General features: G+C 38.5%; 1 protein-coding gene across 2 annotated transcripts in view; it reads right to left on the reverse strand.

Annotated features, from left to right (window-relative positions):
• Window positions 1-669: 669 nt before the first annotated feature.
• The window catches only part of abca4b (ATP-binding cassette, sub-family A (ABC1), member 4b), a 31149-nt gene continuing 17550 nt past the window's right edge, over window positions 670-14268 (reverse strand). For both annotated transcript variants that reach the window (XM_079452662.1, XM_079452661.1), the window contains exons 22-51: window positions 14094-14233; window positions 13801-13938; window positions 13450-13631; window positions 13207-13306; window positions 12914-13119; window positions 12326-12380; window positions 11867-11944; window positions 11281-11438; window positions 10680-10804; window positions 10489-10587; window positions 9935-10127; window positions 9756-9850; window positions 9636-9668; window positions 9449-9554; window positions 9271-9345; window positions 8771-8940; window positions 8487-8664; window positions 8241-8356; window positions 7987-8134; window positions 7711-7834; window positions 6171-6300; window positions 5868-5988; window positions 5685-5747; window positions 5489-5595; window positions 3776-3917; window positions 3378-3512; window positions 3178-3281; window positions 2977-3069; window positions 2634-2883; window positions 670-2113 (exon numbers count right to left, since the gene is read on the reverse strand). In XM_079452662.1, the coding sequence (XP_079308788.1) occupies window positions 1982-2113; window positions 2634-2883; window positions 2977-3069; window positions 3178-3281; window positions 3378-3512; window positions 3776-3917; window positions 5489-5595; window positions 5685-5747; window positions 5868-5988; window positions 6171-6300; window positions 7711-7834; window positions 7987-8134; window positions 8241-8356; window positions 8487-8664; window positions 8771-8940; window positions 9271-9345; window positions 9449-9554; window positions 9636-9668; window positions 9756-9850; window positions 9935-10127; window positions 10489-10587; window positions 10680-10804; window positions 11281-11438; window positions 11867-11944; window positions 12326-12380; window positions 12914-13119; window positions 13207-13306; window positions 13450-13631; window positions 13801-13938; window positions 14094-14233 (3796 nt within the window). In that variant the 3' untranslated portion in view covers window positions 670-1981. The remainder of the gene's footprint in view (window positions 2114-2633; window positions 2884-2976; window positions 3070-3177; window positions 3282-3377; window positions 3513-3775; window positions 3918-5488; window positions 5596-5684; window positions 5748-5867; window positions 5989-6170; window positions 6301-7710; window positions 7835-7986; window positions 8135-8240; window positions 8357-8486; window positions 8665-8770; window positions 8941-9270; window positions 9346-9448; window positions 9555-9635; window positions 9669-9755; window positions 9851-9934; window positions 10128-10488; window positions 10588-10679; window positions 10805-11280; window positions 11439-11866; window positions 11945-12325; window positions 12381-12913; window positions 13120-13206; window positions 13307-13449; window positions 13632-13800; window positions 13939-14093; window positions 14234-14268) is intronic.

Below are 14268 nucleotides of genomic sequence, written 5' to 3' on the forward strand. Positions count from 1 at the left end.
AACACATATGCACTTTGAAACAAGGCATAAAACAAATTTTCTCTAACAAGCCCGGGGGATTTTTATAGAAACTCTTCATTTCGTGTACCTACTGATCTGTCAAATGGTTCTAACTAGTACATTACAGATTTTCTCAATCCATTTTTTTATATTTCGTACAGGACATGCTTTCAAAATACTTAACTATTCCATCTTAGCACTGTTATATTTTTAATCAAACCTTTTTTGTCTTCATATATACATTTCTGAAATCACTACAAACATTTTGAGCAACCCACCGCTGTGAAAGTGAGGGGTTACTTGTAACATTTTGATTACATTTGGTTTTCACGTGTGTTAGCTCAAAGGAATTCAGCACTTCATTATTAAGTCAAATAAAATATTGTTGAGAATGATAACTTAGTTCTAGGATATGTGTAAAATGGATTGAGAAAAACTATCTGAGAGGATACTGAGAAAAGACTAAAGTTGTAAGGCAAGATTGGGGAAGACAGAGAGTTGTTACTTAGTAACTTGTTAATATACAGGTTAGTAAGTTAGTTTTTGATAAGTCTTAATGAAATACATAGCTTGCAATCTTCAGCAACAGAGAATCTTAACATGAAAGTCTGGAGTCTAAGCTGTAACACGATACTGAACATTATAAGACCATTAAAATGAACAATACATGCCATACAGCAAATCATTGTTTTATTTAAGCTAATTTTTGTATTACAGTACATTTTTAACATGTGTGCTTGTAGTATGTAAAATGTAATTTTTACTTATATCTTGCTTTGAATTTTTCGAAAATGTCAGTGTTTTCAAAACCATTAAAACACCTTTAAACATTTGTGGTAAAACCATTTAAATACATTTTTATTTACATGGTGTTTTTAGTTATTAAAATTAATTTGTTGCGTTACAGCATGTTATTGCTCTGAAAGTGACTTTATGATTGTTATGCTTCAGTTACTCATAAAGTCTGACTTTAAGACACTAACTGTGTCTGCTTTGAAAGTGATGGATCAATGGTTTAATGGTCGGGGGGGATGAAAAACTACTTCAACCACACGCTGCCCTTCTGGAGAAAAGTGTATCAGTCAACTGATCTCGACAAAAAGTAACATAAGAAATTATGATGTAATTTAAGCATAAGCACAGATACTTTTCTGAGACATTCTGACTTTTCTGTCATTTGATGCATTACTTATTACAAAAAAATACTATGAAAATAATATTTACTGAGTTAGAAATATTAATATTAGAGATGCACCGATAGAAGATTTTCAGAGTGATATCTGCCAATGCACAGAGTTTGGTGGTTATTTTAACTTGCATTAACAAAATTATGATGATGAAATTTATATTTCTTAAGTTTTTGAATTAATATTGAACATCGTGATGTTTCTTAAAAGTTTGTAAATGCAGTGCACAAATTCACTGGATTTTTCAGTCGTCTTAAATTTAACAGGATATGTCGGCCCTGATCATCAGTTTTTGATTCCATCAGTTTTATTGACCGATACCGATTATCGGAGCATCTCTTTGTACTGAACTGGAAATTCTATTGTACCGAGTTTCAGCAAGTGTACATACAATGGTAAATATGTAAATACTCAGGCACGTAGACAAACTTTGATTAAATTTTTACAATGAAAAATGTGTACAACAAAAACGGTAATGCTGATATTTACAGAAGTATAAACACATTTCTTAGGTCGGGGAAATCTCAAAGCAAATCTGTATGGAAATCTTATACATAAAAAATTGCACCTAAAGTGTAACATTTTTACAAGCTGTTTCAAGAAAACCAAAGATCAATTGAAACGAACTGCATAAATTCCCCAATATCCTTTAATGTTGTGTTAATGAGCAATTTATTTTAGCAGATTAAGAATTTTGCTTTGTAAACAACTTTAAAAACATAAGCTTTTCAAACAAAACAGTAAAATACGATGTCAGCATCACTTTATTTCAGTCTTTTATTCATCGTCTGGTCTTATTTTATGTTTCGGCTCACAACTTTTCTTAGGGGTGAGATCTTTTTATCGCGTTTTGACCCTGTTGGTCGGTGGTGAGGGGGGGAAATATCTTCCTCGCCTGACTGCTGCTTGGCAAAATTCACAAACACCTGTAAGGCAGCACAAACAGATCAGCAGTTAATATCTCTCTTTCGGTAATAAATGCAACCACAAATATTAAAATTGTTTCTTGATTAGGACAAATAGTTTAAATAGTTTCATGTTACACGACATCCTTGGGACCCATCATATGGGCACACGGCTACTCATATCACTGTGATGCTGACGCAGATCTACATCTTGTTTCACCCAGACGATACCATTGTAGCAGCTCGCATAACAGCCTGCCCAGAAGACATATCAGCTTGGATGAAAGAGCATCACCTCCAGCTGAACTCTGCCAAGACAGAACTACTCGTGTTTCCGGCACATCCCACGGTGCAACACAATCTCACCATCCAACTTGGCAATACCACAATCACTCCTTCCAAAACAGCCAGGAACCTCGGAGTCATATTTGATGAACAGCTGTCCTTCAATGATCACATTGCTTATTGCTCCCTGATCTCTTTGTAAGTCGCTTTGGATAAAAGCTTCTGCTAAATGACTAAATGTAAAATGTAAATGTACCTGGTCTAATGTAGTCTGAGAGACAGAATAATCTTCAATATTCAGCTTCTCTTTGTTGGCCATAACTAGCTGGAAGACTCGTGCCAGCGAGGAAGTGGCGATTTCGTATTGTAAAGTGTTGTAGTGTTTCTCCCGCTGTACACATCCTGGGAAGCTGCTTTCCATGAAGGACTCGGCAGGGAGCAAGTCAGGAGACACACCTGCTTTTGCAGCCTTGATCTTCATGGTGACCACATAGCCACCACCAAACCTGTCCACAGGCACAGCAAAATATGTCAGTAATAGTGTTAGCAAGAACAGGCTGGTATGGGATTAAAACTACCGGAGAACATACTGTACTCACTTGTATTTAAGGTGCTGGATTGTGCCCAGACATTTAAATGTGCCATTGACCATGATGGCCAATCGAGTGCAAAGAGCCTCGCACTCTTCCATGCTGGGAATGAGAAGAAAGTGACGAAAACCGGTTTTGAATCATAAATATGTTTGAGGTCACTGACTACACTAGAATGGTTATATAATCAAACATCAGGGCTTCTCTTGCCTGTGAGATGTCAAAACGACTGCTCTCCCATCACGGATGATACTCAGAATGGCAGTCCACAGAAACCGACGAGAGTGAGGGTCCATTCCTGTAGTGGGCTCATCCTGTATATGACGGTATACGTTGGTGAATTAGACCCATGTATTTAAATCTTTTCTTAATTTTAACGCCTATGAGGAAAATAATGAGATGACACATACCAGGAGCACTATAGGAGGACAGCCAATCATGGCAATAGCGGCCGAGAGTTTTCTCTTGTTTCCACCACTGTAAGTTCCAGCACATTGGCCTGCATATTCAGACAAACCCAGCTTCTGAATACCCCACTCTGCCACCTACAGAAAACATGCAATCATACATTCATACATAGGGAAAATAACACTTGTGCCATTTTAGACCTGATTTTCCTCCATGAAACAAAAGACAGTGAGAATACTTACACTGCTTTGTTCAATTCGATGAAATTGTATGGTGACCAGAACCTCAATATAGTATCACTAAAGTACAGTATATAACACTATATAAAGTTCATTTTGGTTTGTTACTCACAAAAAAACTTTAGCACACGAGTTATATGGACTAATGAAATGAGACTCACTCTGCCGATCTCAGACTCTGGGATCCCACGGAGGCGAGCGTAGAGGTACAGGTGCTCACTCCCCGTCAGCAGCTCATCTATGGCATCAAACTGAGGGCAGTAACCCATGTTCTGATGCACATCCAGGATGCTACTGAGAATACTGGGGAGAAGCACAGCTCATTTTGTGTTTATACCCAACATAAAGGATGGTGCGAAGGGTTAAAGGTGCCGTTTAACATATTTAACATATTTCAAGTCTATTGTTCAACGCTGTCCCTCTTCTCACAAAACAACAAGTCCCTCCTTCCGAAACGCTCTGATTGGTAAAGCTGACCCAGTCTGTCGTAATTGGCTTTCGTTTAGAGTGTGTGTCGGAAGATGTCCCACCCATAATATATCAGCGAGCTTCCACTTCTCGGGTGGTTGTGATTGGTCCGTCCCACTTTCAGTGCACGTGTATTCATAAGCTTTGACTTTAAGAAATAAACAGTAACAATGGCATCAACTTCACTTCATCAGTTAAAAACATGGGGATCGATCAAAGTGTAACAGAGGTCTGCTAGTGCAAGTGTAAACGTCAATCTTTTTAGAGATCGCAATCTGTTTCCTACTATGGCGAGGGAAATGACACTAATAACAGAAACATTAGTTTTCAATATCAGGGCATTACACAGAACAGCTTTCACAGCTGATGTTAAAGTCATGGAAGCTGCTATTTGACCGTTGGCTATCCGAATGTGTGTAGCTGAATAATTTTTACCAGCTGTAGGATTGTGATGAAAGTAGTTTAGCACGTAGCTCAGTCAAGTGTTTTGAGTTTGAGCTTTATCATTTATGCTCTTACAGCAACATTATACACTAACTAAAGTTTGAAAATTGGCAAAGCGGAGAACGGCACCTTTAAGAATAATTTGAGCCAGTGCTGTTTATTTGCACATATCTGTGTTGCACAGTATTAACACCATATTCAATAAAACATCATGTTTTAAAGGTGATAATAGCACAGTGTTAATAGTAGCTATAGACAAATATAGCTTCGTCTAGAGTTTTCTAAATAACAGGGCTGTGCAATATATAAAAATTATCAGAATATCCCACATGTGCATATTGCAATATGCATATCGCGATGGTTTGCGAAAAATGAGCTATTTAATTCTTCGAAAAATGATATACAGTATCTATCTGGCACGCGGATGTTAGTTGGGATATGCGTGCGTGCGCATTATAGCGTGCACGTGCTCTGATGCAAGTCAATCAACAATCGCCGTCGCAAGGCGAAATTTGTTTAATTTATTTTTGTTTGTTTACAAAATGTCAGATTTGTTTAATGCAACAGTAAAACATGGCTGTTCAATTTCAAAAGTCATTGAGGTGATGCTTTCCTTTTCCTAAAATAATGTGAAATATATGTTGGTTATATAATCTATTTTAATACAATTTAAATTGATTTTAGAAAAAGAAATATCGTATCCCGTATTAAATATCGCATTATTTAACATGCTATCGCATATCGCATTTTTCCTCAATATCGCACAGCCCTACTAAATCACATGCTCTAATATAAGATGGCATGTAACTAACATAATATCTATAATGACAACATTTTAGCACGGTTATCACAGGGTTAAACTGTAGTGTGAGTGTTTAGTAAATAAGATTTTTGCATTGAAAATGCTGAAGTGTAAAAAAATTATAATGATGCAACTCTTAAAAAAAATTCCATAACTTTACCTGAAACCAGCTACAGATGCCTCCCCTGAGGTCACATCTGTGTCTCCGGTCAGCATTTTAAAGGTTGTGGTTTTACCTGCACCGTTTACACCAAGAAGCCCAAAGCACTACAAGAAACATTTGCTAATTGTCAAAATTAGTGATTCATTTAAAGTTTGACAAAATGTTTCACAAAGGACTACAAAATAGAACAGACCTCTCCAGAAGGAACTCCCACACAGATTCGGTTCACCGCTGGTCTTTTTCTGCCCCTGTATGTCTAGGAAAAAGCAATAAACTTTAGAATGTTTATAACTTTTTATAATTTAAATCTGAATTACTTTACAACACATTCCCCAAAGAGATTTTGATCTTGATGCGGTTTTGCTCAGTGACTTACTTTTGACAAGTCTCGGATCAGAAGAATGTCATTTTTGTTTCCGCCTTTGTAAATGCGCTCTCTCTCCTGAGCTACATCATCATCTTCATCTTTAACAGGAGCCCTCACAGAATCAGACGGCCTTCACAAATAATGCAGAATGTCACATGTAGTTTTATGTAGTGAACACAAAGTAATATTAAAGCAGGTACTAACTCTTTGTTCAACATTTCATTTGAAAATGTCCGAGTACAAATATTAAAAAGGTAAGCAAACCCTATAAATGTTTTTTTAGAATATTAGTCATGTTTTTTTTCTCCTTACCAGTAATCAAGGAAAAATTTGTACTGGATGAGCAGATTAATGATGGAATACACAAAACCTTCCGCAGCCATGCAGACCAGGTTCTTTCCTACAAAGTCCCATCTGAATGGATCCATTGAAAACTCCTCACCTGTGACACAAAAGAGAAAAGTCTGAACACCATCTTACTGTACTTTTTACCCCTACAGTAGCCATGCATCATGAGAAAGCATCTGTTCTTTGAAAGACACATTTTAAACCTTATCACTTCACCTCATGAATATTAAAAAAGGGGTTACCTCGACCTAGTAGTGTTATACGTGGTGATACTGAAAAACAGTACTGAAACTTTTATGCTAATAAAGGCACACTAGAAGAAAGCCTCTTAAAGTTCCCCTTGACTCTCAGACTGCATCAAACCCCACATGGCTCATGGATTACTACAGATTAATGCGAATAAAATGTAATACATTTAAAGAAATTTTGTCTTTGTACAAGACTTTTAAAATGATGTACTGTAATCGGTTGTCAGTGACGCAAGCATCAGACTTTAAAGTCCCAGAGAAATACAAATTACAATGCATATTTTTACCTGAAATATTGCAGCATTTATTGTAAATAGTTTATCAATGTGGGTCATTCTCTTTTTAAAATGTGTGCCCTTATAATCTTTAGTTGAAATCTGAAAATGCACTTCCTTCCTGTAATAACTATCCATCTTAAATGGCGTGTGTTAGACGGCTTGGGTATCCGTTAACTCCTTGTCTTAAACTGTCAAGTCTGCTGCCAGTATAGGTCTGCATTCCTGCGGGACCCGATACGGATTCTTGTGGCGCGGGATACATTTTTTCCGATAAAGACGGTAGCGGTTGGAAACTCTGGTACTATGGCCGGGAGCAGGTCTTCGAATGGGTGCCCACTCCCGACATCCTTCTAACTGACCACATCCTTCTGATTTGAGGACTGTGTTATGCATGTGCTGCACGCGTGAACCAGTTCTAACTCCGTTTTAAGTTTATTTTGCACGCATCAGACCCCAGACAGAGCAGGCAGGTTGCCGAGTGCCCCTCAGAGAAGAGGGAGAAAGTGTTCATGTGTAGTGGTGACGGTCATCAGGGCATTTCTTGCATGGATGTTAAATAGTTTGGGTTAAGAAAAGTGATTTCATTTTGCTCAAGCTAGCTATAAGCCAACAGGTTTTGTTTATTCATTTTTGCTTATAGTTTGAGTGAAAGAATTTCTATGTGAGATATGGAAACGTGATCTGAAATAAGGAAAATCATTGTAAGCAGATAGCGGGTGAACACAGAGTGAATTTTCAGTGGGAGCGGGTGGGTGCAGAAGAAGATTTAGCAGGAATGGGACGAAAAAAGTCCCGCGCAGACCTCAAGCTGCATGTTCCATTTCGAAATGCAACGGGTGTTTTTATACATCAAATCGCAGAGAAAGACAAAAGCCACGGCCACAATTTTTCTCATTAGAAATTCCATTTCACTCGAAAATGCATCAAAATACAGAAGTAAAAACGATCGCAACTTCTGGACTTTAAAGACAGACTCACCAAAACGGGCGTAGACATCAGTCACAGCCTGATTCATGGCCATATCAATGAGACCTCGGCCGAGACAGAAGTGAGGAAAGACCAGCAACACCTTCTTCAGCACCGCATTAAACATCAGCAAAGACTGAATTTAAAGGACAAAAAGCCAATTTTAACACAAGGAACATGGATTTTAAATAAAACAATGTATCTTCTGTATGTACTTTTAAAGGCATCATTAAGCAAAACAATCATTTTGTGTGAGAATTATGAAAAGAGGAGTGATTGTGACTTTACCCTATTGTTCTCAAAGAGTTCTAAGATGAAGGTGATGGCACTGCTGTTGATACCGATAAACAGGTTAATGCAGGAGAGCGACACGTATGCTGTGCTGGGGATACTGAAGATGTAAGACATGGGGTACATCATAGGCGTCACCGACCACCTACATACAACATAAACAGAAATCACTATTTGGCCGGCCTTTTTAATGTAGTCCAATATAGCACATAATATGTAGCTCATAAAGAGTATATAATCCATAGACTTACCCATAGAGACCTAGTAAAGCAATCAGTGCTGGGAGATTGGTGGGCGATGTGTAGCATTTTTTGTCAAAAGCCAGAAAAATACCCACAACCAGCGCCGTGCTGACAGAGTAGTTTATCTGACACAAATAAATGCAATATGAGAGATATGAGCTTTCAAGCAGCAATCCAAAAATTATTTCCACAATTGACTAATCAGAGACATAAAACAGAACCAATGCTGTAACACACAATGTTGATCAATCTCACCATGTCCCAGAAAAAGTTGGCAAGCCAGTAGACCAGAGGACTGACTCCGCTGACAAACTGCAGATGTTTGGCCTTGGTGACGCGTTCCTGAATGAGGTAGAGAACAAAGCTGGCTGGAATGAAGGACATGGCAAAGATGACGCAGATGGCCACCACTGCATCCACTGATGTGGTCAGACTGTGGAAAAGTCAAAGCTTTACCATCCAAAACAGATTCTTAAACTCTCTCAAAGTTTTGAATGAGGCTGATTGACTGAAACAGTCCGTAAAGTGATATCACTTACACAGTGACCTCTGAGAGCTGCTCTTTCGTGAGGTTGAGCGGGTGGTTGATGGTAGTAATGCCGTACTCTGACGGATTGACGTGAGGTGGCAAATTTGCTCGCAGAATAGCATTGTTAGCCACATTTAGGAACGAGACCATGGCGTGCCAACCTTTGTTGTTATACCACACCTGTACCATGTTGAAAAAGAGAACATAATCAAGTCTTCACCAGATAGAGACAAACAACTTAACCTACATACAGTTTATTTCAAACAATACTCAAACAATAAATGTATTTCAATAGTTTTGAAATACAACAATTTATATATCGATCAACACTTTAAAAAGTATTTGGATTACCAATATCATTTCTGTCATCATTTCAGATCATTTCTAATCAAATTTGTAAAAATTCATATATATGCAATAGAATTTTAACTGTGACTGAGTTCAGTTCAAAAAGTATGTCGACACTGTATTTTTACATACACGTAGAGTAGTTGGATTAGCATACAGTACCTTAACATTGTACTCGCTCTCCATGTAGCGCAGGAAAGTTCCTATTTCTTGCATGGCTAACTTCGAATTGCGACCCTAAACATAAGAAATCACTCATACTCAATGCTTTGTGTGTTTAATGTTGTAAAATGCCTCATAATTTGATACATATTCTAATTGAGCAAACAGAATAACTTACCCCTGAAATATTCAGCATACGTCCAAGCTGGGAAAGAACGTTCTGGATCTCCTCAGGGTCCACATCAAGAATCGGCAGTTGCCCCCCAACTGAGAGTCCACCATACCTGCGAAAGATAAATTGAATACAGAACTACTTCAAAATCCTGCAGCAAGATTGTGATGTGTGGGTATTTGACTAACTTTACCTTTGTTCATTCACCCAATATTTGCTCTTCAAGCTGCATATGATGAAAAACAGCAGTCACTATCAAACGTTACATGAACATAACATTTTCCAACGCATTTTAACTTCTTTATCGCCTCACCTGGTCTTGATGAGACTGGGGTAAGTCTTCACCAAGTAGTCAGAGATGTTTCTATATGTCAGGTCAAGCAAGATACCTCCTGTCGGCTCTTTTCTCTATGACACAAACATACATATTACATTTCAAGGTTTCACAGCATAAATACCTTTTAATAATCACTATTTCAAAATCCAGATGACCTGGCGTGGTGGCAGTCCACCAGCTCCAGCCGGACACACTGGCAGCATGGTGAGCTTTGAATCTGTGCTACACTGACAGGATGGGGAGGGGTTTCTCACGTTCCACACGGGACTCAATAAGATGTTGCTGACCTCAGGAGATACTGGAGGCGCTTCCCAATCTGAGCTTGTGTTCAGACAGGTAAAGAGGTCCCTGTGCACATAGTACATTATATAAATATATACAGTACATATGAAATACGCAGGTAGTGTGACAGTGTAGACAGAATGCGTCACCGAGCAGTGATTTTTGTTTGTATATCAACAGCCACTTCTCAGAATGCTGAGTCTCTCTTTGGGATTACAGGTGTTGCAGTTACTTGATTCGTTTTGAAGTTAATGACATTATGTGCATGTTATTTGTCATTGCTTAACATTTTCTATGAAGCAAACAAATGGGATTTATTCCCAGATCTTGCGCCCCTTCAAAGTGGACAATGATAAAAGTATAAATTTGTGTTCATTGGCTAGAAATATAACATTTATTTTCCTTTCTAAGAATAAAACTAACTCACCCCAATGGCTGATTCACCATACAGCGTGTTCCCATGCCAGGGTCTTTCAACAACGTCTGTACAAAGTACTTCATCTTTGGATGAGATGGCTGCTCATTACTGAGATGCAGAAGAACAGAAAAAAAAAATGCATGACATCTCCAAAAAGACTGATTGTTTTATAAGGGGCTCGTTTGTGTGTGAGTTTTCACCTGATGAATGTAAACTGGGCTCCATACATCCATGGAGAGACAGTCAAGCTTGGATATTCTCCAAATGGTGGAACAATCATGGTGAAGATTAAAGCGATCAGCACAAAGCTGGCTGGCAAAACAATCTACAAACAACAGCAACAAAAAAACATTGTATTAAAGCCTCCAACAGAATTTCGAGCATTAAGACCCACAATTTATCCTATCCTAACAAACCATACAGCAATAGAAAATGTATTCAGCTTTCAGGTGATGTACAGTATACATCTCAGTTTCGAAAAATTTACCCATAAGACTGTTTTGGTGGTCCATGGTCACATATTTGTTAGTGTTAGTTAATGCCAATACAATCCTTCATGTGACTTCACTGTGTAGCTAATGTTTTCAACTCTTATTTTTTTTTAATGTGCAAGTAAATGCTGAGATTAACATGAACTAATATTAATAAATTCTAAAGTATAGTTTATTGTTAGTTACTAAACACAACCTTACTGTAAAGTGGAACCAATATAAGTAGCACAACCTGTTAAAAGTCCATGTTTTAAAGACACTCAAAGTACTACTTGCTACAGAAGATAACAGAAGTGACTCAGACACCTACCTGTGCAAGGAAATCTTTGTGGCTACGTGTGGCGTGATGAAATCTCTTGACCAGCAGGGCTTGAAACTGCTGTAGAACCAAACTAAATCCTTTAACCTGCCTGGATGCTTTACCGCCACAGTTGTCCGACTCTGCAGGGTTTCCCATATCATTCGCTTCTGCAAACCAGGGTGCATAAGGAGGGTACATTTTAATAACTTCAAGAATAGCAAAAGTATATCAAAACTGTTATTTTGGATCCCAGACTGCAGTTTTGATAGATAAACCATTGATAACTGGCCAGCTCGAAATGCAAAACCAGCAAGCCTGCATTAGTTGAGGAACTTCACCACTATTTTAACCAGGAACCAGTTGCAACCTATCAGGCTAGTCCTTTAACAATCTAGAACTAACCAGCAAACATTAGGCTGGATCAGGTAGGTGTTTCATCGGGATGCAAAGCCGCTGCTGTGAAGAGTGATCTTGAAATGCTTTATCTCTGCTTAAAGCAAAGCACCTCATCTTAATTTGAGCCTGAAAGCGGGACTTTCCAATAATGTCGTAGAATGAGCCTTAAGCAAAGCTGAGCTCTGAAATCTTAATTCACCTTCTGGGCCATTATTAGTGGCTGCACTGTGCCCCAAGACACCATTGCCATTTTTCCTCTGTTGTAGCATCCATTGCTCTGAGGGGGCAGGGGATAACACAATCAAACAAGAAGTCACAGACCTCAGAAAAGTGCGTCTGCTTTAAGAATGATAAAGGGTGCGTTTTAAGATCATTTACAGTAGCATCATTCGGGATTCCTTCAAATGTAGGTTTAATAAAACACTTGACAGAAAACATTTAGCATTAAAATCATTCATTGGATCTTATTGTAGACTGTGTGTGGTTATCTGTTAAATTTAACTTGTTATTCCAAGTTTCCTATGTGAACTGTAAACATGTTTTATGAATATTATATTTTACATATGTAGATATTTTTTTCAATTCTGGCCCAGTGTTGAAAAACATTGTTGTTGTGCCGATGATGGTATATCAGAGTTATAATGGCTTTTTTATTTACCTGGTGTGACAGAACTGTTAGCTGCCTCTCCATCTGCTGTAACCTTCAGAAAAATCTAGATATAGAATTTCATATATCATTAGAGAGCACAGATTTCTACATACAGCATACGCATAACATTGTCACTGTCAGGTGAAAACCTTGATTTTTCTTTTTTTTTCCAGGATTTTAATCTTCTTTCATAAATCATAACAATCGGTCATCCTTCATGTTTGTTTGTGGGATTTGCAAATGTTCAACCATTTGAAGAGTGTGTTAAAAAGAGTGTGTTAAAGTTCAAGTGTGTATTTTTTTCAATTGAAAGAAATGCGATATAATATACTGTACATAACTATGTCTTCAGAGGTGTATAAATACCTTACATAATGAATAGTTATGTTTTTATTACCTTCAAATGTGTTATTTTTATCGGCATACAAATTCGTATTACGCAAAGAAGCGAAAACGTGACGACTGCTTAGTTCTGTGTCAGAGTCAGTGTTTTAAAGACACATTTTACACCTAACAGGATCTATATGCTTAGAACAAATATCTACAAAAAACAATATCACGGTAACAAGCAAAATACAGCTTCAAATGTCATCCAACCTCCTCTAGTGAGGTGTCAGATATTCCAAAGCTACTGAGGCCCATGTCACCCAGTGTTTCCTCCAGTTCTCGGAACAGGCTGGCGTAAGCACGATGTTTAAAACCTTTATTTGGCAGCAGGTAGGTCATCTCTTGACCAATCATTTCTATTAGCTTCGCCTCGGGTACATGGTGATGAATCAGGGTAGTGATGCTATCCACGTTCCCTTTGCAGAGAGATGGAAAAAAACAGGGATCAACTGAGAGACTATTACAGTACATTACTGATTATATAAGTGTTTGAGTAGACTGACCGTCCAGAACTCTCTCAGGCTGCGTTGTCTGACTCTCCCCTTTATATTTAGTGCAGGTGGAGCATGTGCAGGAACACTCGGATGCACAGTCACACTCATTCTGATGAGCACAGTCAAAAAAACTCATCATGAACATAATCAAGGGTATTGATATGAGATTGCTAAGGACACAAGTGTGCCAAAGTTTAATACCTAGGTTTAGAGTAACTAGCCTACTGTGAGAGATCTTGACCAGAGCATCACCTCTTTCTTGCGCTTGTCGTTCATACGACGCACCACTGTGAGGTAGAAACCCACTCCAAAGCAGTTCTTCAGGAAGAGAGGAGAGCCACTGCAGTGCAGTTTACCTTTAGAGATGATAGCGATTCTGTCACTCAGCAGGTCTGCCTCGTCCATGTGATGAGTGGACAGTATTACAGTGCGTCCTGTAAAATGTAAGAGTGTGTGTAAGAGATCATAGAGACTTTCATGTTTTTAGAATAAGGAGAGTTCAACAGTTTGGGTTGTTGTCAAGACAAATTGAATTATGAAAAGCTATGTTGTGAGCATTAATGTAAGCCTGTAATGTGCACTTTAGCCAGAAGGTGGCGGCACCTGTACGGTACTTGAGCAGCAGGTCCCATATCGAGCGTCTAGAATAGGGGTCCACTCCTGAAGTAGGCTCATCCAAGATGACGACTTTAGAGCTGCCCACAAAAGCCATAGCCACTGAAAGCTTCCTCTGCATACCCCCTAAACAGAGAGTCAAAGCTCAAATATCATTGTTTTTGTGCTATACCTTTTTTGCTGGAAGAAACTACTTTTTACCTATGAGAAGTTTAATGTATACCCTTAACCCAGATCAGCTATCAATAAGGCCTTTGTTCTACGTTCACATTCAGACCCACCGGAAAGATTCTGTGCCTCCTCATCTCTTTTATGAGGCAATCCCAGATCCACCAACATGTCCTCGACCTCCCGTTCCGCTTCCCTGCGACTCCGACCCTTCAGCATAGAGTAGAAGAGAATATGCTCCTCTACGGTCAGACTGATGTGGGTGTTGGATCCAATACATCAATTAGG

The sequence above is a fragment of the Barbatula barbatula genome (genome assembly GCF_947034865.1).
Source record: "Barbatula barbatula genome assembly, chromosome: 3".
NCBI lineage: Eukaryota > Metazoa > Chordata > Actinopteri > Cypriniformes > Nemacheilidae > Barbatula > Barbatula barbatula.